The sequence below is a fragment of the Somniosus microcephalus genome, chromosome 28 (assembly GCF_052327205.1).
Source record: "Somniosus microcephalus isolate GS21.2 chromosome 28, FLI_Smic_1.0, whole genome shotgun sequence".
Taxonomy (NCBI): Eukaryota; Metazoa; Chordata; class Chondrichthyes; order Squaliformes; family Somniosidae; genus Somniosus; species Somniosus microcephalus.
The window spans coordinates 44,488,569-44,508,671 of NC_141014.1; the positions used below are offsets into that span (position 1 = coordinate 44,488,569).

General features: G+C 51.4%; 1 protein-coding gene across 1 annotated transcript; it reads right to left on the reverse strand.

The window, feature by feature from the left end:
- Window positions 1-1,177: 1,177 nt before the first annotated feature.
- pth2 (parathyroid hormone 2) lies at window positions 1,178-5,080 on the reverse strand. The gene is made up of 3 exons (XM_085969345.1): window positions 4,974-5,080; window positions 1,597-1,835; window positions 1,178-1,422 (listed from the first exon to the last, which is right to left on the reverse strand). The coding sequence occupies exons 1-3, from the start codon at window positions 5,078-5,080 to the stop codon at window positions 1,178-1,180; spliced, it is 591 nt and encodes a 196-aa protein (XP_085825471.1).
- Window positions 5,081-20,103: the final 15,023 nt, after the last annotated feature.

The window sequence follows — 20,103 nt, forward strand, 5'->3', positions numbered from 1 at the left end:
GGTATAGCTTGATTTGTTCAGGTTCTCTTAGGTCGGTTGGGTTTGCCTGGGCTGTTTGGGTTAGTATGGGCTGATTGGGTTAGTTTGGGCTGATTGGGTTAGTTTGGGCTGATTGGCCTACTCTGGGTTGATTAAGTTAGCATGGGTTTGTCAGGTTAACATGTGTTGGTCAGGTTAATCTGGGTTGTGATTGGGTTAGCTTCAGCTGGATGAGTTAGTTTGGGCTGGTTGGGTTAGTTTTGGTAATGGGGCCAACCCTGGGTTAATTGGATCAGCTTGTACTGACCAGGTTAGCCTGGGTTGGTGGGATTAGCCTATGTTGTTCAGGTTAGTCTGCGTTAATGGGTCATCTTGCGTTAGCCAGGATCATACAGCGTAGGAGGCCAGTCAACGCATCGTGCCTGTGCCGGCTCTTTGAAAGAGCTCTCCAATTAGTTCCACTCCCCTGCTTTTTCTTGGAAATTTTTCCTTTTTGCGTATTTATCCAATTTCGTTTTAAAAGTTACAATTGAATCTGCTTCCACTGCCCTTTACAAGCAGTGCGTTCCAGGTCACAATAACTCGCTGTGTAAATAAATTCTCCTCAACTCCCCCCGGATCCTTTGTGTTCTCTGGTTACTGCCCCTCCTGCCCCTGGAAACAAGTCCCCTTAATCATTCTATCAAAACCTAATTTTGAACACCTCTATCAAATTTCCCCTTAACCTTCTCTGCTCTAAGGAGACCAATCCTTGCTTCCCCAATCTCTGAAGTTCTACATCCCTGGTACCATTCTTTTAAATCTGCTGGGTCTCCCTGCCCCCCTTGCCCCTGACTCCTCATAGCCCCCCAACCCCCCTGCCCCTGGCTCCCCCACTCCCGAACCTCCTCGACTCGCGGACCCCATCCCTGAACCCCCCACCCCCGACATGCGGCTCCCTCCCCCCTGCCACCCCACCCTCCCCCGCCAGACCGGCAGAGAACACTTGAGGGGGTTAGGATCGGGCCCTCGGTTTCAATAAATGGCTTTTCACTCTCACTGTCTAATATTAGGTTTATTTCATGAGATAATGGTTGAAAACATAAAACCTGAAAGTTTATGGTGTCTTTTAAGAGAAGTTTATTGCAGTTAAACAATGAATCACATTTCTGCGTTTGGAACACACACAAACACCAATCATCCATACATTGTGCTACATCTACTTTTTATTAATCACAAGTTGTCTCATCACAGAGTTCAGCCATTTCTGTCGCTGCATCGCTGTCAGGAACTTGCTCTTTTCTCGAAAAGCGACATCATCAGCCACCACAATGCTTCTCTTTACTTCTTCATTGGTGCTTGGCTCCAGCCAATCAGATGACCAGCTTTTGCCCAGGGTAACCCTGGTCAGACCTGCACCATCTCCAAGTGCGTTGTACGATTGATCACCGCGATTGCTGGGCTCTACTGGGAAATTGCCATCCCCAAGTGCGTTGTGCGATTGATCACCGTGATTGCTGGGCTCTACTGGGAAATTGCCATCCCCAAGTGTGTTGTGCGATTGATCACCGTGATTGCAGGGCTCTACTGGGAAATTGCCATCCCCAAGTGTGTTGTGCGATTGATCGCCGCAATTGCTGGGCTCTACTGGGAATTTTGTAAACCAGGCTCGACGTCGTAAAGATGGCATCCACCAGCTCCCAGAGTCCTTTCCTGGGAGTCCTTTGAGTGTGGGGAATGGTGACTTCATCTCAGTGCCCCAATCAGGTAACGAGGCAGATGGATCCCAGCCTGGGACAACTGGCAAAATATTCTCCAGTTGTTTGGCTCCTGTCAGTCCTGGCAAGTTTTCATTTTTCCAGAATATCGGTGGAGAACTACAATAGTACAATAAAATTTAACGTCAACATATCCAAACTCTCAATTAGATTCTAGGCTTTAACTCACTCCCAGGTATCATTATTCTAAATGTTATGTTAAGTAACCAGGACAAGAGATGGCCACCAGGATCATGCACACTGCCCGACTTATTACTAGCCTCGTTCTCCTGTTCCCCCCATCCCCCTCCCCCCTCCACCCCCCTCCACCCCCTCACCTCCCCTTCCCCCATCCCCCCCTTGCCTCCCCATTCACCCCTCCCCCCTCACCTCACTGTCCCCCCATCGCCCTTCCCCCCTCCACCCCCCCTCCAACCCCCTAGCCTCCCCCCCAATCCCCCTTCCCTCCAGCCACCACCTTCCCCCCAGGCACCCCCCTCCCCCCCTCGCCACCAGGGAGAGGCAAAAACTCAAAGAGATGAAGCCAATTCAGGAAATCTCTGACAAAAATTCCTCTGCGACTCCTCAGAGATGATCAGACAAGCTCCAGGAGGTCTTAGCCTTGGTTATTACCCAAAATATTATCTTTCTTTGCCACGATCTCGTAGTTTCCCAAAACTGCATCGAACACCTTCTGGAAGGCCTGCAATTAATCGATCCTCATGACCACTTCCAGAACCTTCTTCCACCAGTCTGAGAAAAGTGAAACTTTGAAACAGCCAACCCTACCTCTGACACCTCGTCTCCACCCACCCATCACCTCAAACAATTGATTCACTTGTACCTTATCAATACCCTTAGTCATTTTAAACACCAGACTCCGATGCCTCTCCAGTGAATCCAAATCCAAGGTGCAAAGTCCTCCACAGTTAAACATGTTTGGGCCTGGGATCATCCTCACTGCTGCTTTCATGTCCTCCTTGGGGTGGGGAACAGGTTCACAATACTCCAGGTGAGGCAGGTGTCCAGGGTCTGCTCACCTTGGCTGCAGCTCTTGAAACTGTGCTTGAACCTTTAGGGAACCGTCAATGATTAATCCCATGTCTCTCTCCCTTTAACCGCCCCCCACTCATGGTACACTGTAAATAATTTCACATTTACCAACAGCTTCATGTCCACATTCCCAATCTGTCCAAATCCAGTTGTAATATATTTCCTTTTTGAAGGTTCTAACCCTACTGCACTATTTAATATCATCTGCAAATTTAATTGCTGTCTACAAGAAAGGAACTCTGGGCATTCCTCTAGTGACTGCACCCCATTGGGAAGAAGTCCTATTTGAAACCATCCTTCAAGCAGGCTCCTTTTAGCTCATTTGTGATCCATCTCACAATCTGACCCTTGACAGCAATGGACTTCATTTTAGCAGAATCTTTCTTGTGGTATTTTATGGAACTCTTTTGGAAATCCAAGCAGATGAGATCTGGATCCATCCAGACTCATCACAAACTGGATCAGGTCTGTCAAGTATGACCCTCTGTTTTCTGATGCTGTGTTGAGTATTCCGACCAATCCCGGGTGTTCTAGATGATAGTTAATAGCCTCCCTAACGATGCCATCCCAACACTCAGGTTAATCTACAGATATCAGCTTGTGACTTTAACACTTTTTAAAATAAGAGCATCACTAACAAAATATACAAATCATCTGAACCCCTCAATTAGATCCCAGCCTCTAATTCACTCCTGAATATATCAATCATCCGAACTCCTCCAGTCTGCAAGTGATGTCCAGATATTCAAACTCCTTGATTAAGATTCCAGCCTGTAATTCATTTCTCGGAATCCATTCTATGTATAAACCATCCAAATCCCTCAAATACATTCTGCACACTGGCAGTATAAGTGGTGTCAGGGACTGGAACACCCCTGGGGGGAAATTGATTCGCTATCGCCCCATTCGCTATCGCCCCATTCGCTACTACCCATTCGCTATCGCCCCATTCGCTATCGCCCCATTCGCTATCGCCCCATTCGCTACTACCCATTCGCTATCGCCCCATTCACTATTGCCCCATTCACTATCGCCCCATTCACTACTACCCATTCGCTATCGCCCATTCGCTATCGCCCCATTCACGATTGCCCCATTCGCTATCGCCCCATTCGCTACTACCCATTCGCTATCGCCCCATTCGCTACTACCCATTCACTATCGCCCCATTCGCTATCGCCCCATTCACTATTGCCCCATTCGCTATCGCCCCATTCGCTATCACCCCATTTGCTATCGCCCCATTCGCTATCGCCCCATTCGCTACTACCCATTCGCTATCGCAACATTCGCTATCACCCCATTCACTATTGCCCCATTCACTATGGCCCCATTCGCTACTACCCATTCGCTATCGCCCCATTCGCTATCGCCCCATTCACTATTGCCCCATTCACTATTGCCCCATTCGCTATCGCCCCATTCACTAGTACCCATTCGCTATCACCCCATTCACTATCGCCCCATTCACTACTACCCATTCGCTATCACCCCATTCACTATCGCCCCATTCACTATTGCCCCATTCACTATCGCCCCATTCACTATCGCCCCATTCACTATCGCCCCATTCACTATCGCCCCATTCGCTATCGCACCATTCACTATCGCCCCATTCACTATCGCCCCATTCGCTATCGCCCCATTCATTATCGCCCCATTCGCTATCGCCTGATTCACTAAGGCCCCATTCGCTATCGCCCCATTCACTATCACCCCATTCACTATCGCCCCATTCGCTATCGCCCCATTCGCTATCGCCCCATTCGCTATCGCCCCATTCACTATCGCCCCATTCACTATAGCCCCATTCACTATCGCCCCATTCACTATCGCCCCATTCACTATCGCCCCATTCACTATCGCCCCATTCGCTATCGCCCCATTCATTATCGCCCCATTCGCTATCGCCCCATTCACTATCGCCCCATTCACTATTGCCCCATTCGCTATCGCCTGATTCACTAAGGCCCCATTCGCTACTGCCCCATTCACTATCGCCCCATTCACTATTGCCTGATTCACTAAGACCCCACTCACGACCCGCCAAAGACCAATTTCATCCCCTGGAGTTATCCGCACATCTCAGACAAAGCTTCAGAGCAAATAAAATTCAAACCTCACCAAATATAAACAAAGGATAATATTTATAGTGAATGGAAATTGAGCTAAATCAACAATAAATTCTCCCATTGGGGGCGTTACCTTTCCGTGTGTCCGAGAGATGAGGGAACGGCTCCCGGACACGGGGCCAGGACACAGCTCAGGACCAGTCCGACCAACAGCACTCGACCAGTGGGAGGGGGCTCCATATCCTGAGGGGAAAGCACAGAAAGTAAAAGCCCCCGAACATTATTTAGATCCCAGTCTTCTCATAAAACATGAGACAACATTTAAAGGCTGCCCAATACATTAAATCAATGGAGATAATAATCAGGCACTTTCTGTAACGGGGCTGGTCCTTAAATCAGGGTTACACCCCACACACCCCCACAACCCATCACCCGGACACCCTGTCACCCTCCACCCCGTCACCCCAACACACACCCCCACAACCCATCACCCGGACACTCCTACACACCCCCGAAACTTGTACATCCCGACATCCCACACACCCCGTCACCTCAACACACACCCCCGCAACCCATCACCCGGATACCCCATCACCCCAGACACCCGGACACCCCAACACCCCCCGTCACCTCGACACAAAGCTCATCCATAACATTTCTCCCTTTTGTCTGAGATTTTGGTCATTTCTCTGTGTTTTACTGATATGGAAGTATTGTGTTGGCGCCAGCTCTCAGAGCGCAATGTGACAGATTCACAGTGGGGATTTCAGAGTCACGGCCCAGACAGTGACGGTGGCAGACTATGGAAATATGAAATATGGTCGACCTCACAAGCCCAATCTGGTGTTTGCGAGGAATCCACAGGAGTCACTGCTTGTGATCAGGAGCAAAACCCTGCCTTAGTTTTCCTCTCTCCCAACCCAGTGGAACTAATGCCAGCTTCGGGTCTCCCTAACACTGTCCCAGTTGAGAACAACACAGACCAGCGATAGAATATTCATGCTCTGTGTGACTCAGTCCCACACTTGGCAGAGACTGACAGTGAGATCATTCACAATGCTGAATGATGAGAGTTGCTGATTGGTGAGTTTGGGCGAGGGAGAGTTGCCGATTGGTGAGTTTGGGCAAGGGAGAGTTGCCGATTGGTGAGTTTGGGCGAGGGAGAGTTGCTGATTGGTGAGTTTGGGCGAGGGAGAGTTGCCGAATGGTGAGTTTGGGTGGGGGAGAGTTGGGTAACAAGCACAGATGGCTGCAGGTTCCACCTGATGGTCGATGGCTTGATTCGAGCCTCTCAATTGGATCGCTGCGAGGTATCTGTTCCACTCTCTCTTCTTATTGGCTCTTACTCCTCCTCATTGTTTTAGTCAAGCAAAGAAAATAATTTTACTCACCACAGAAATCACGTTTCGCTTCTTGATTCAGGACAAGTTGGATGGTGTTGGTTGGTGTTGGTTGGTGTTGGATGGTGCTGGATGGTGTTGGATGGTGTTGGTTGGTGTTGGTTGGTGTTGGATGGTGTTGGTTGGTGTTGATTGGTGTTGGATGGTGTTGGATGCTGTTGGATGCTGTTGGATGGTGTTGGATGCTGTTGGATGGTGTTGGATGCTGTTGGATGGTGTTGGTTGGTGTTGGATGGTGTTGGATGGTGTTGGATGGTGTTGGTTGGTGTTGGTTGGTGTTGGATGGTGTTGGTTGGTGTTGGATGGTATTGGTTGGTGTTGGATGATCTTGGATGGTGTTGGATACTGTTGGATGGTGTTGGATGGTGTTGTTTGGTGTTGGTTGGTGTTAGATGGTGTTGGATACTGTTGGATGGTGTTGGTTGGTGTTGGTTGGTGTTGGATGGTGTTGGTTGGTGTTGGATGGTGTTGGTTGGTGTTGGTTGGTGTTGGATGGTGTTGGTTGGTGTTGGATGGTGTTGGTTGGTGTTGGTTGGTGTTGGTTGGTGTTGGATGGTGTTGGTTGGTGTTGGTTGGTGTTGGTTGGTGTTGGATGGTGTTGGATGGTATTGGTTGGTGTTGGATGATCTTGGATGGTGTTGGATACTGTTGGATGGTGTTGGATGGTGTTGTTTGGTGTTGGTTGGTGTTAGATGGTGTTGGTTGCCGTTGGCTGTTGTTGGATGTTGGTTGGGAGCTCAGCACTGACATTCCCTGTACTGCTTGGTTTATATAAGACTCCAGGATAATGACATCAATGTCCTCATAAGGGAAATAAACTACTAACTATTAAGCTTTAAAGCTTAAGGAAACCAATTTCAAAAGGCAACTCTGATATAATGAGAGACAATGAGGCGGCTGTGGGACTTCCTGTGGGAGGAGGAAGTCAGGGCGATTTATTATAAACTCGTCTAATCTTGACCACGCACACTGACCATTATTTTAATGAGCCTTCAGTATTTCAGATCCTAACTGTTGCTAGAAACAGGTGCAGTAACCATTTTCTTGAAATCTTTGAAAAAAACATGAAATGGAGGCTGTCCCAAGTCCTGGACTCAGTGGCAGTGAAAGATTCTGTTAAATCTCATTAAAAATGGCTTTTGTATTTTGTCAGATTTGAAAGCTGTCTTTAAATTAGAGTTCCAGTTACATGAGGTCACGATTTGAGTCACTGCCATTAACCAGAGGAAGAGACTTGGTCTGGAGTTAGTGCGGGTCCTTGACGTCTTTTCATTTAATCTGTTCATTATTTCATGTTTCTTCAGAATGATATTTGGTTTATAATGAGTGGAGATGAGCTGATCACATTTCCGGGAGAAAGTTTACATAGTTGGTCACTGGGAGGGGATGGTTTGAAGTTAAGTTTCAAATGGAAAAATGTTTTATTCAGAACTGTTTGTGTTGTGAGTGCTGGATTTGATGTTAAGTTTGTGTGAGTGGCTCTGATAGCTCAGTGAATGGAAGTCCCACCAAAAGTGCCTCAGTCCATCAGGATTGGACCAGCCACATAAATACTGTGGCAACAAGAGCAGGTCAGAGGCCTGGTATTCTGTGGCGAGTGTCTCACCTCCTGACTCCCCAAAGCCTTTCCACCATCATACCATCTACAAGGCACAAGTAAGGAGTGTGATGGAATACTCTCCACTTGCCTGGATGAGTACAGCTCCAACAACACTCAAGAAGCTCGACACCATCCAGGACAAAGCAGCCCACTTGACTGGTACCCCATTCACCACCTTAAACATTCACTCCCTCCACCACCGGCGTACCGTGTCTGCAGTGTGTACCATCTACAAGATGCACTGCAGCAACTCGCCAAGGCTTCTTCGGCAGCACCTTCCAAGCCCGCGACCTCTTTCACCTAGAAGGACAAGGGCAGCAGGCGCATGGGAACACCACCACTTCCAAGTTCCCCTCCAAGTCATACACCATCCTGACTTAGAAGCATATCGCCAATCCTTCATTGTCGCTGGGTTAATATCCTGGAACTCCCTCCCTAACAGCACTGTGGGAGTACCTTCACCACACGGACTGCAGAGGTTCAAGAAGGCGGCTCACCACCACCTTCTCAAGGGCAACTAGGGATGGGCAATAAATGCTGGCCTTGCCAGCGACGCCCACATCCCATAAACGAATAAAAAAAAAGCACCGGGACCAATGATTGGGCTTCACACTGTGACTATACGCGGACACGATGGGCCGAAATGGCCTCTTTCTGTGCTGTAAATTTCTATGATTCTATACCCGGGGGTTACAACGTTACGTAAGCACAGACCTGATGTCTGCCGCTATTCTCTCGCTGACCTTGCCCGATTTGCCTCTACAATTTAAACTCTTTCAATTCATTATTTTAAAGAGGTTGAAAAAGTACGAACGCAAACTTGAATGGGATTCAATCCTGAACCTCGGGCTTGAATATTGCATATTATTTGTTGCTTGCTGTAAACTTGTGTATAGAAACAAAGGGGGAGAAATTGGGTATAGCCCCGTTTGTGGCGCTAGTCCTGGCGATGCGCAAAGTTTAGCGCCAGGCGCAATTTAGCGCCACCTGGCGCGATATTGGGTTGCAGCGCCCCTGAAGGTGATTGTGGCGCTAAATCAGGTGCTGCACGATACTCTTAAGGCGCTAACCCGGCGGCGCAACCCAATTTCGCGGCGGCGGGGCGCAGCACAGGTGCTGTCAATAATCAATTTCCCCGAGACACACTAGCGCCGGCCAGCTCTTAAAGGGGCGGGTCATCAGCCACGGGCATGGAGGATAGCCCTTGTCCCCGAGAAGCCAGCCTCCTGGGTGAGCCGGGGCCTCAAAAAGGTCTGCAACAGAAGTCTGGCGCAGGATGAAGGCGTCGTGCTGCTGCCTGGGAACTGCGCATTCACTGCAAGGATCAGCTGTCGGTGGTCACAGACCAGCTGGACATTCAAGGAATGGAACCTGTTAAGTCTGTGTGTCCCAGTTATGCTTATTATAAATCACTGGACACAGACCACAAGAATAACTTTTAACAGGTCTTTACTATTCGGAGGTCAGGGCTAAACTGCCCAGCAAATCCCTACACAACGTTTATATACCGGTGTGGTCACCACCGGTATTACAGTATACAGCAGCCAAGAGAAAGTAGTACATCTCTTAAGGTAGTTCTCTTAAGGTGGAACAGGTTACATACACCACAATCCTCCCTTTTTAGCTTAACAGTTATATCCCCATTTAACATAACATAATAACATATAGATATATATATATACAACTTCATGCAAAACAGTTCAAAGATTCAGTCTCTGAGGAGGCCTCCTGATTCGAGTTGGATAACGCCTTTCAGGGGTCTCTGATTCTCGTTGCTGGGGTGACTCATCTCGTTGATCTCTTATGGATTGGACATCATCCTCAGGTACATTCACTTCTGAGGTAGATGCTTCAGGTTCACTAACTTCTTCCACGGTTGTCTCTGCCGTAACCCTGGGTTCGACCCTTGTTCTCGATTCTACCAGTTGGTCAGCATGACGCCGTATTACATTTTCACCAATATCTACCGTGTACATCAGGGGTCCTTGTCTGGCCCGAATTGTTCCAGATTGCCATTTCTCGTTTTTATAGTCCCGGGCTAACACTGGTTGTCCTATTTCGAAACTCCGAGTGGTCTTGTTATTTATATGCTGGAACTGTTTGTTTTCAACTTCCCTCCGCACATTTGGTTTTAACAAGTCCAACCTGGACCGCAACCTCCTGTTATTGAACATCCTGGCAGGACTTTGGTTTGTCACTGCATGAGTGGCGTTTCGATATGCCAGTAGGAATTTGTCCACCTTGTGTTGTAGTGGAATCTGATCTTCGCTCATGGCCTTTATTGCTTTTTTGAACGTTTGTACAAATCTCTCGGCCAACCCGTTTGTAGCCGGATGATATGGGGCAGAGGTATAATGTTTCACCCCATTCTTCTTCATGAATTTCTGGAATTCTTCTGACACGAACTGCGGTCCGTTGTCTGAACATATTTGTTCTGGCAATCCATTTCTTGCAAATATCGTTCTTAGCACCGCGATCGTCTTTTCCGAGGTAGTGGTAGTCATCTTAATCACTTCTGGCCATTTAGAATGTGCGTCCACCGCAATTAAAAACATGGGGCTAGATTTTCAGTTGCTTGCGCCAGCAGTTAGCGCCTTAAGAGAAGTGATTTCCGGGCGCTATGCGTGTAGCGCCCGGGCGCAGCGCAGTTTGCGCCCCGCCCCAAATTAAGTTGCCCGTTAGCGCCGGCGCAAAGTTTAGCGCCCGCCCGGATGCGCGCGCAGAAAATGATGTCACATCCTCGTGCAACGCCCTTTGGCCGCCCCGATTGCAAACTTCAGTCGGACCGCCCCATTGTGCGGCGGGCGGCCGGAGCATTTGGAAAAAGGAACGCAACACAACCAGCGCGGGCCCCGGGGGGCGCTAATTAAAGGGAACGTCCTCTCCAGTATAAAGGCCATCCTTTTTTCAGAAAACAGTCTTGTGCAACGCATTTCTGGAGACACAACAAGGAGGATAGCTAACTGGTTTCAAGCAGCAAGAGCCAGGTATTTTTGGACTCAGGCAACAGCGCTGCAAGTGGCCATTTGGAAATTAGAGTGTTTGCCAGGATTTGATGGGGGTTGCATGGGGTGCCAACGCGGAGCTGCAGCTCCATGTCCGTAGGGCTCGCAGACGCATTGTGAGAGGGGCAGCCCTGGCTAGAGGCAGAGGGGGCTACAGGCGTCGGCCACGTAGGCCTTACCCAGTCAGGCTATACCGCCAGCAGCGCTCCTACCTAAACATGAGTGCCGCGCGATGTGTTAAAAGGCTCCGATTCCGAAAGGGGGTGATTGCAGAGATCTGCCACCTGCTTCGCCGAGATCTGCGGCCAAAGCTCAGGTGCAGGACGTCTCTGTCGGTGGAAGTGAAGGTGACGGTGGCATTGAACTTCTATGCCTCCGGCTCCTTCCAATACGCTGCTGGGGACATAGCAAACATCTCCCAGTACGGCGCGCATCGCTGCATCCGCCAGGTGACCGAAGCACTGTTCAGAAGGAGAAGCCAATTCATCTCCTTCCCCATGGCCCTGGAGAGCCAGCATCAGCGCGCATTGGGATTTTCCAGACTCGGGGAATTCCCCTTGGTGCAGGGCGCCATTGACTGTACGCATGTGGCTTTGCGGGCCCCTCTGGAGCATGGCGAGCAGTATCGCAACAGGAAGGGCTACCATTCTCTGAATGTGAAGCTGGTCTGTGACCACAAGCAGCGCATCATGGCAGTCAATGCCAGCTTCCCAGGCAGCAGCCACGATGCCTTTATCCTGCGGCAGAGTACTGTGCATGACATGTTCCAGGCACAGCCTCCCCCAAGAGGATGGCTACTCGGGGACAAAGGCTATCCTTTGTGCACCTGGCTCATGACCCCGCTCCGCGCGCCCAGGACCGCTGCTGAAGAGGCCTACAACGAGAGCCATCAAACCACCCGCAACATCATCGAGCTAACTATTGGGGTCCTCAAGCAGCGGTTCCGCTGCCTTGATCGCTCCGGAGGAGCTCTCCAGTATTCGCCGGACCGGGTCTCCCAATTTGTGGTGGTTTGCTGCATGCTACACAACCTGGCTATCCGCAGGACTCAGGCACTGCCACCTGACGTTGGACCAGCACCTCAGGAGGAGGAGCAGGAGGAGCATGAGGAGGAGGAGGAGGAGGAGGAGGAGGAGCAGGAGTACGTTCCCAGGAGGGAGCGACCAGGGCCAAGGGCCGCACGACGCCACCTTATTACACGGTACTTCTAAGCCCCCTGTCAGGGAATGGCCAGGGGCCATGAGGGAAGATGAATGCAGCCGCTCCGCAAGCCCTCAGCCGGCGAAGCCAACAAACACTAAGAAGAACAACCATGGAGACTGCATGAATAAAGATAATTTTTTATTAAACAAAAACGAAAAGCCCTTCCCACATGAATCCCCAAAAACAATAAACGGGCCCCACAAAAAGCCCAACAAACGACTCACTCCCACAAACTGGGGAGGAGCCACTCCACCTTTATTGAAACCGGGCCTCAACGTCGGCCTAACGCAAAAAAAAAGCCCTCCAAAAGCACAACCATGGGCAAAATAAAGATGGCCACCGCCATATTAAAGGAAAGCTGGCCACACCCTCTACTGAGTGGCCCGCGAGGGCGAGACCTTGGCCAGCATTTTGCCTCCCCTGCCCTGCCTGCTGCTCCTTCGCAAGCTCTGCCCAGTGGCTGCTGCGAGGCTGGGGGAAGGCGCCTGAGGCTCAGATGCCCTTCCGCCAGATGCCGCTGGGGGGCGGCCTACACGGCGTTTGGGCCTCGAGGGGCCGTCTCCTGAGTGGCGCACCTGAGCCTGGCCACCATCAGCTGCAGCCGCTTGCCCTTGACGCCCCAGAGGGGGAATGGCGGCGACGGATGGCGCAATGTGGGCCAGCTGGCGTCTGGGATGCGCTGGCTGGTGCTGTGGCGCGGTGGCACTCGGCCGGGCCCGCACTGCAGGATCCGCAGCAATCAGCCGACGGCCGGCTTGCTGGGATGGTCCAGCGCGGCGCCTGCCCTGGCGATGCCTGCCTGAGACAGCGCGTGTGGCAGCAGTGAGTGGCCCTGTGGTCCTGGTGTGCGCGCGCATCACATCCGCCAGGGTCTTGACGGCATCAGTTAGCATGCGGCCAGTCGCGGCAGTTGCTGCCCCGAACTCGCGCACACTGGTCGCCAGCGACTCGATGGCCTCAGGCATGCGCCCCACCACGCTCATGAGCTCCGTGTGGCGCCGGTCCGAGTCGTCGGCCATCTGATCGAGCTTCCGCACCTCCTCCGAAGTGAAGGTGTCCGGACTGGAGTCGCGACTCTCCCGCTGGGGAGGAGGGGGCCGAACTAGGGGACCCTTGCCGCGTTGGTGACGGCGAGTGTGCCGAGCAGCAGCACTCCCCTCTGATCCTTCCCCCCTTTGGGGGGAAGGCCGCGGGCCACGCGCACGGCTGCTGGGTGGCTGGACGCCACTGGTCCCAGAAGCTGCATTGCCCTGCGACAGTTCCTCCAGGCACTCGTCCAGTGAGGAGGTGTCGAGCATTTCCTCCTCTCCTGCGGGACGTGACTGTTCCCCCGAAGGTCCGGCTTGCTCCTCCTCCTCCTCCTGGTTGGAGGTGCTGTCACTGGCAGCCTCAGGGTCCTGGTCGTCACCAGCTGAAAGCAGGAATGCACAAGAGTAGCTTCAGAGTGAGGAGACGGCGTCAGCGAGGGAGTTAGGACTGGTGGGATTCAGCGCATTGGTGGGACAGTGGCAAAGGAGGTAGCTCGGATGGGCCAGTGCGACGCGAGAGGGCCAAAAGGCGAGGTCCTTACCATTGCCGGGCAGTGGAGGGTCGGATACACCGCACGCTGTGGGGACAATCACACGGGCTCCCATGAGCACACACACGCGCTCCTCCAGCCGAGTGAGCTTCTGCAGCTTGGCGCGGCCACCCCTGGCACGGGCCTGGCGATTAAACGCTACTTTAGCCTGCAAGAGAAAGGACGGGCTGTAAGTGCGCAGTGAAGCCCTGATGTAGTGTGCACTGCCTCCCATGGTGGAATAGCTTGGACAGAGTGAAGCCCTGATGTAGTGTGCACTGCCTCCCATGGTGGACTAGCTTGAACAGAGTGAAGCCCTGATGTAGTGTGCACTGCCTCCCATGGTGGAATAGCTTGGACAGAGTGAAGCCCTGATGTACTGTCCACTGCCTCCCATGGTGGAATAGCTTGGCCAAAGTGTAGAGTGCCGAATGGCCATTTGATGCTCATGACTGTCCCAATGCTGCTGGCTGAGGGCTGGCCAAAAGGACTTTCAGGTCCCTTTGCCCATCATGTCAGGTGTACATGCAAGAATGAGGAGGAGACTGGAAAGGCTACTCACCCTCACAATCCTGGTCAGATCGTTGTATTTCTTACGGCATTGTGTGTGGGTCCTGGGGGCCTCGCCGGTGAACGTCACCCTCTGGGCGATCTGCTTCCAGGCTTTGGTGTAGTCGTGGTGGGTTGGATTCCTCCCACTCTCTGGAAACAAGATCTTGCGCCTCACCTCCAGAGCTGTGACCATTATGTCCAGATCACCCTCTGAGAAGCGCAGGGCATGCTGACGGGCCTTCTCTGGCGTTGCCATGACTCCCTGGGGCTGAGCAGTAGTGTTGAGGCCTCTTTGCAAGGCTGCAGTGTGCAGGGCGTGGCAGCAGACCAATTCGTCCCTTCCCCCTTTAAGAGCTGGTCGGCACCACGGGGTCTGCTGTCAGTGCAAAAATGACCGCACCCGTGCTGCGCCCCGCCTGGGCGCTATCCCTCTGGACCGCCGGCTTAGCGCCTAAAGAGAGTAGTGGAACGCCTCTTTTAGCGCTCCACCAACCTCTTAGGGCGAAGCCACTGAATTCCCGGCAACGGGGCGCTACTTTGGGGCGGGCGCTAACTTCGGGCGGGCGCTAAGGTTAGCGCCCCAAAACTGCCTATACTGAAAATCTAGCCCATGGAGTCCATGAATGGACCAGCAAAGTCAATATGTACACGTTGCCATGGGGTTGAAGGCCATTCCCATGGATGCAGCGGTGCAATCGGAGGTGCATTTTGCACTTTTTGGCACCCTGAGCAGCTTTTCGTCAGATCCTCTATCTGTTGGTCGATACCCGGCCACCACACATAAGCCCTAGCAAGGCTTTTCATCTTGACTCCCCCCAGATGACCTTCATGCAGTTCCTTTAGAACTCTCTCTCTTAACTTAGGAGGAATAATCACCCTTGTTCCATACATCAATGTTCCTTGACAGACGGACAGCTGTTCTCGTCTTGCTGAGAATGCCGGTAACAGTGGATCACCATGTGCTGGCCATCCCTTCACTGTCACTTCGTAGACCCGGGACAGTGTCGGGTCGTTCCTGGTTTCTCTTTCAATACTTGCATTGGTGACTGGTAAACATTCGATGATGGTCGAGTGAAATAACTCAACAGGGTCAACCGTCGGTGCCTCCTCCTCTGTAGGTAGTGGCAGGCGCGACAGCCCATCAGCATTACCATGCTGCTTTGTACCTTTGAATTCGATCTGATATTGATGTGCCCCTAGGAAAAGGGACCATCTCTGGAGTCTCTGTGCTGTCATCACCGAAACACCCTTCTTAGGGTTAAAAATGGATACCAACGGCTGGTGGTCTGTCAGAAGCGTAAACTTTTGGCCCTGCAGGTAATGATTAAACTTCTTTACTCCCCACACAAGGCTGAGAGCCTCCCTATCTATCTGAGCATAGTTGCGCTCAGCGGAGGTCAATGATCTGGATGCGAATGCAACTGGCCTCTCCAGGCCATTTGGCAACTTGTGTGAGAGTACTGCCCCAATACCATATGGAGAAGCATCACAAGCCAAACGAATAGGCAGCGTTGGGTTGAAGTGAGCCAACACTTCCTCTGAGGTGATCAATGCCTTGCTTTTGCGAAAGGCCCTCTTACAGTCCTCGCTCCACTTCCATGGTACTCCCTTCTGCAAAAGAGCGTTCAGCGGGTGCAGCACCGTGGATAAATTTGGCAGAAACTTATGGTAATAGTTAATCAACCCTAGGAACGACCTCAACTGGGATACATTATCCGGAGCGGGAGCCTTCACAACAGCTTTGATCTTGTCAGGAGACTTATGAAGCCCCTCCTGGTCAATGACATGACCACAGTACGAGATCTGCTTCTGAAAGAACTCACATTTCTGGCGATTAACTCGAAGTCCATATTCTTTCAATCTGGTGAGCACCAGTTCCAAATTTGCAAGGTGTTCCTCGTCATCATCTCCTGTAATCAGAATATCGTCCAGGTAACATTGTGTGCCTGGAATTCCCTGTAATACCTGCTCCATGGCCCTCTGCCAAATTGCTGGAGCCGATGCCACTCCAAAAACCAGTCTATTATACCGGTACAAGCCTCTATGCGTGTTGATCGTGAGATACTGGTGTGACGCTTCATCAACTTCCATCTGTAAGTACGCCTGCGCCAGGTCTATCTTGGTGAAGTGTTTCCCGCCAGACAACGAAACGAAGATATCCTCAATCCGCGGAAGCGGATACTGCACCGTGTGAAGCACCGGATTAACAGTGATCTTGAAATCTCCACAGATGCGAACCTTCCCCGGTTCCCCTGACTTGTTGCTTGATGAACGCTTCATGACGGGAACAATGGGCGTGGCCCACTCACTCCAGTCTACCTTAGACAGTACTCCTGAACGTTCTAGCCCTTCCAGCTCAGCTTCCACAGCAGGTCGTATCGCATAAGGTACCGGTCTGGCTTTGAAAAATTTCGGGTTTGCATGTTCTTCAACCTTGATGTTTGCCGTAATTCCTCTCAGTGTTCCCAGTCCCTGTTGGAACACCTCTTTAGCATCGTCCAATATTCTGGACAATCGTTTAGGTTTGACATCTTTTTTACCGGAATCTACCGTTAGTGCTTTTAAGGAATGCCAGTCCATATTTATTTTCCTAATCCACTCCCGTCCCAGTAGTGGTGGACCTCCCTCAGGTAGCACATATAAGTCCATTCCTCGGCTTTCTTTGCCCTTGTGGACCACCTTTACCTCTATCTTCCCTATGGGGTATACTCTTTGCCCCGTGTATGTTTTCAATACAATCTCCATATCCCGTAGGGGAATATGTGGGAATAACCTTTTGTAATCTTGCTTATTCATGACTGTCAATGCCGATCCAGTGTCCAATTCCATCTTCACTTGGACTCCTGCTATCTGAAGTGTGACCCAGATTGTTTGGAGGTCTGCTTCATTACCAACATTGTGTACTCTTAGACTACCCAGTTCATTACTGCTGGAGTCTGAATTTGACTTCTGTTCGTTCGAACTGTTCTCTGTCACCTTGTGTACCTTTCTGTACTTTTCCTGCGGTGACTTTTTGTTGCTGGTCTTCTTTCCTGACCAGCATACTTTAGCTATGTGACCAAGCCTGCCACATTTTCTGCATTCCTGATTTTTGAACCAGCACTGGTTCTGATCGTGCGTTGTCTTTCCACAACGATAACATTTTACTGTACCCAAGACCATTTGATTGGTGCTGAGTTCTGCTGACCGTAGCTGCATTTCCGCAGTGCCTCTCGCTGCGGCTTCATGCGATGCTGCAATAGTGACAGCTTTATCAAGCGTAAGATCATTCTCCTCAAGCAGTCGCTTTTGTGTTCCTTCTTTTAACAATCCACACACAAATTTATCTCTCAGCGCATCTGCTAGTCCTGTTCCAAACTGACAGTACTTTGATAGCTTACGCAGTTCAATTAAAAATTCAGCGTTGCTTTCGTCTTTCAGCTGCGTTCTTCTGTAAAATTTAAATCGTTCCGCTATCATCAGCGGCGTGGGGTTTAAATGATTTTTCAGGACACTAACAATATTCGCGAAAGTCTGATCCGTCGGTTTACCTGGTGATAGAAGGTGCTTCAATAGCCCGTATGTCTTCGCACCCATTGAGCTTAATAAGGTTAGTGCTTTCTCATCATCTGGTACCTTATTTGCTTTACAATAAACTTCCATGCGTTCTACATACGTGGTCCAATCTTCGATATCGCTATCAAAGGTATTAATGTTCCCATGTTTAGGCATCCTTGCAAGTTTTTAAATTTTTCTTTTTCTCAAAATGGCGGCTTCCCATGCTTGTCTTCTTCCCCCGCCTACTAAAATGGCGGCTTCCCGCGCTTGGCGGTCTTTCCCGCGCTCGTCTTCTTCCCCCGCCAACTACAATGGCGGATTCCCGCGTTTGCCTTCTTCCCCCGCTGGCTGCAATGGCGATTGCCGTGCTGCTGCCGTTCTCGCCTCCCCAGCGGTTTTCAATTCCCCGACGCTGCTTTTACTCCCCCGCGGTTCCCGTGGGCATTCACGCTTCCCCTGCTGTTGCGCCTCTCAGCCCCGCATGCAGCCCGGTCCTTTACACCGGCTGCGTTTGAGTTCTCCGCGGCTCTCGTGCCTTAAGCTGCCCCAGTCGCTGCGCCTCTCGGCCTCGATTGCAGCCCGGCCCTTTTCACCGGCCGTGGTCGAGTTCTCCGCCCTTTTTTCTCCGTTTTCCCTCCCCCACTCCACAGTCAACGCGGCCGACTTTCTGCTCATGTCGCTGATCGGCTTACCCACCACCGTGGTAGAAGGGATGATCACTGCCTGTCGCTGACGGAGGGCTTCGTGGTCAGAATTTTTCTTTTTAACCCGGGTTCTCGATGCCTCCCGTGCGATGGTGCTCAGCAGGATGATGAGGGCGGATGCCTCTTCTCGACGCCCGTTCTGAGGACGAAGCTGCCTTGGATGTAAAACTGCCGCAGGGTAAGATCGGACTCGTCGCCACTGTTAAGTCTGTGTGTCCCAGTTATGCTTATTATAAATCACTGGACACAGACCACGAGAATAACTTTAACAGGTCTTTACTAGTCGGAGGTCAGGGCTGAACTGCCCAGCAAATCCCTACACAACGTTTATATACCGGTGTGGTCACCACCGGTATTACAGTATACAGCAGCCAAGAGAAAGTAGTACATCTCTTAAGGTAGTTCTCTTAAGGTGGAACAGGTTACATACACCACAGAACCCCTTGCGGTTGCGGAACTCCTCCGGATTCTCTACAGGCACCCGCAAAGCCACGTGCGTGCAGTCAATGGTACCCTGCACCATGGGGAAGTCCGCTATTGCAGCGAAGCCCTCTGCGCGCTCCCGCTGCTTGTCCAGGGTCATTGGGAAGGAGATGTACTGCCACCTCCTTTTAAACAGGGCATCAGTCACTTGACGGATGCAGCAATGTACCGCAAACTGCGAGATGTTGGCTATGTCCCCAGTTGCGGCCTGAAAGGAGCCACTTGCGTAGAAGTTTAGGGCAACAGTCATCCTCACAGCCACCGACAGAGATGTCCTGCACCTTATCTGAGGCTGCAGATCTGGCTGAAGCAGGTGGCACAGCTCAGTCACCACCTCCTTTCTAAAGCACAGCCTTCTGATACACTGCTCCTCCGACATGTTCATGTAGGAAAACTGCTGTCGGAAAACCCTGGCAGCGTAAGGTCTGGTGTGGCGACGTCTGTTGGTCCTCCTCCATCTGGCCATGCCTGCCCCTCTCTCCCTGCGTCTCTGTGCCCTTTCCAGATGATTCAGCAGCAGGACGTTCCCCATCAATGCAGCCCCCATAATAAGTGCGCAAAGAAAGTTTTGCCATTGGAAATGCTCACCAACAGCAAGGTGATGGTCAGAAGGCTGAAGTTCCTCTGCCAGCGCTGGCTCAGTGGTGAAATGGCTCGCAGTGTGCAGCCCAGCAACTCTCTGTAGCTCTCGAAGAAGTTGTGAGCCAAAAAGGCTGCCGCTTTTAAACCACACCAGTGCCCTTTAAATAACGCCCCTCCAGCCCGAGAGCGACTGGGGAAGGCTCCAGGTAAGCTGTCCTTATTAGCTCCAGGTGCTATGGAGGGGGGCGCCACTGAATTTCCGGCCCGGGGCGCCCAAAAGGCGTTGCACACTCAAATGACGTCATGATCTGCCTGTGCCCATGAGCGGGCGCTAAGATTTAGCGCCGGCGCTAAATGTATGCTCAATATGGGGCGAGGTGCTGGGTTCACTGCGCCCAGCTGAAAATTGGCTAACGCCCCACTTCTCGGCCTCTTTAGGCGCTAATTGGAGGCGCTACCAACTGAATTTCTCCCCCAAAGTCTGCAATGATGTGGAAGAGACAGGACCATGAGCGGAACTCTGGAACTGCCCTGTGGAATGGAGCAGTGAGATTCCTGGAGCTGCTGTCACCAACCGGGAGCCTGTAGCACTACAGCTGGGTCCTGAGCCGCTAATTAACTGTCGCTGGTTAACTGCTG

Bases quoted from the DNA above. Each gene is read 5' to 3' on its own strand.
- pth2 (XM_085969345.1), bottom strand. From the start codon at position 5,080: ATGGAGCCCCCTCCCACTGGTCGAGTGCTGTTGGTCGGACTGGTCCTG. The intron at 1,836-4,973 runs GTAACGCCCCCA...GTACTATTGTAG, and splicing joins TCTCTCGGACACACGGAAAG to TTCTCCACCGATATTCTGGA. The intron at 1,423-1,596 runs GCAATTGCGGCG...ATTTCCCAGTAG, and splicing joins AAAATTCCCAGTAGAGCCCA to AGCCCAGCAATCGCGGTGAT.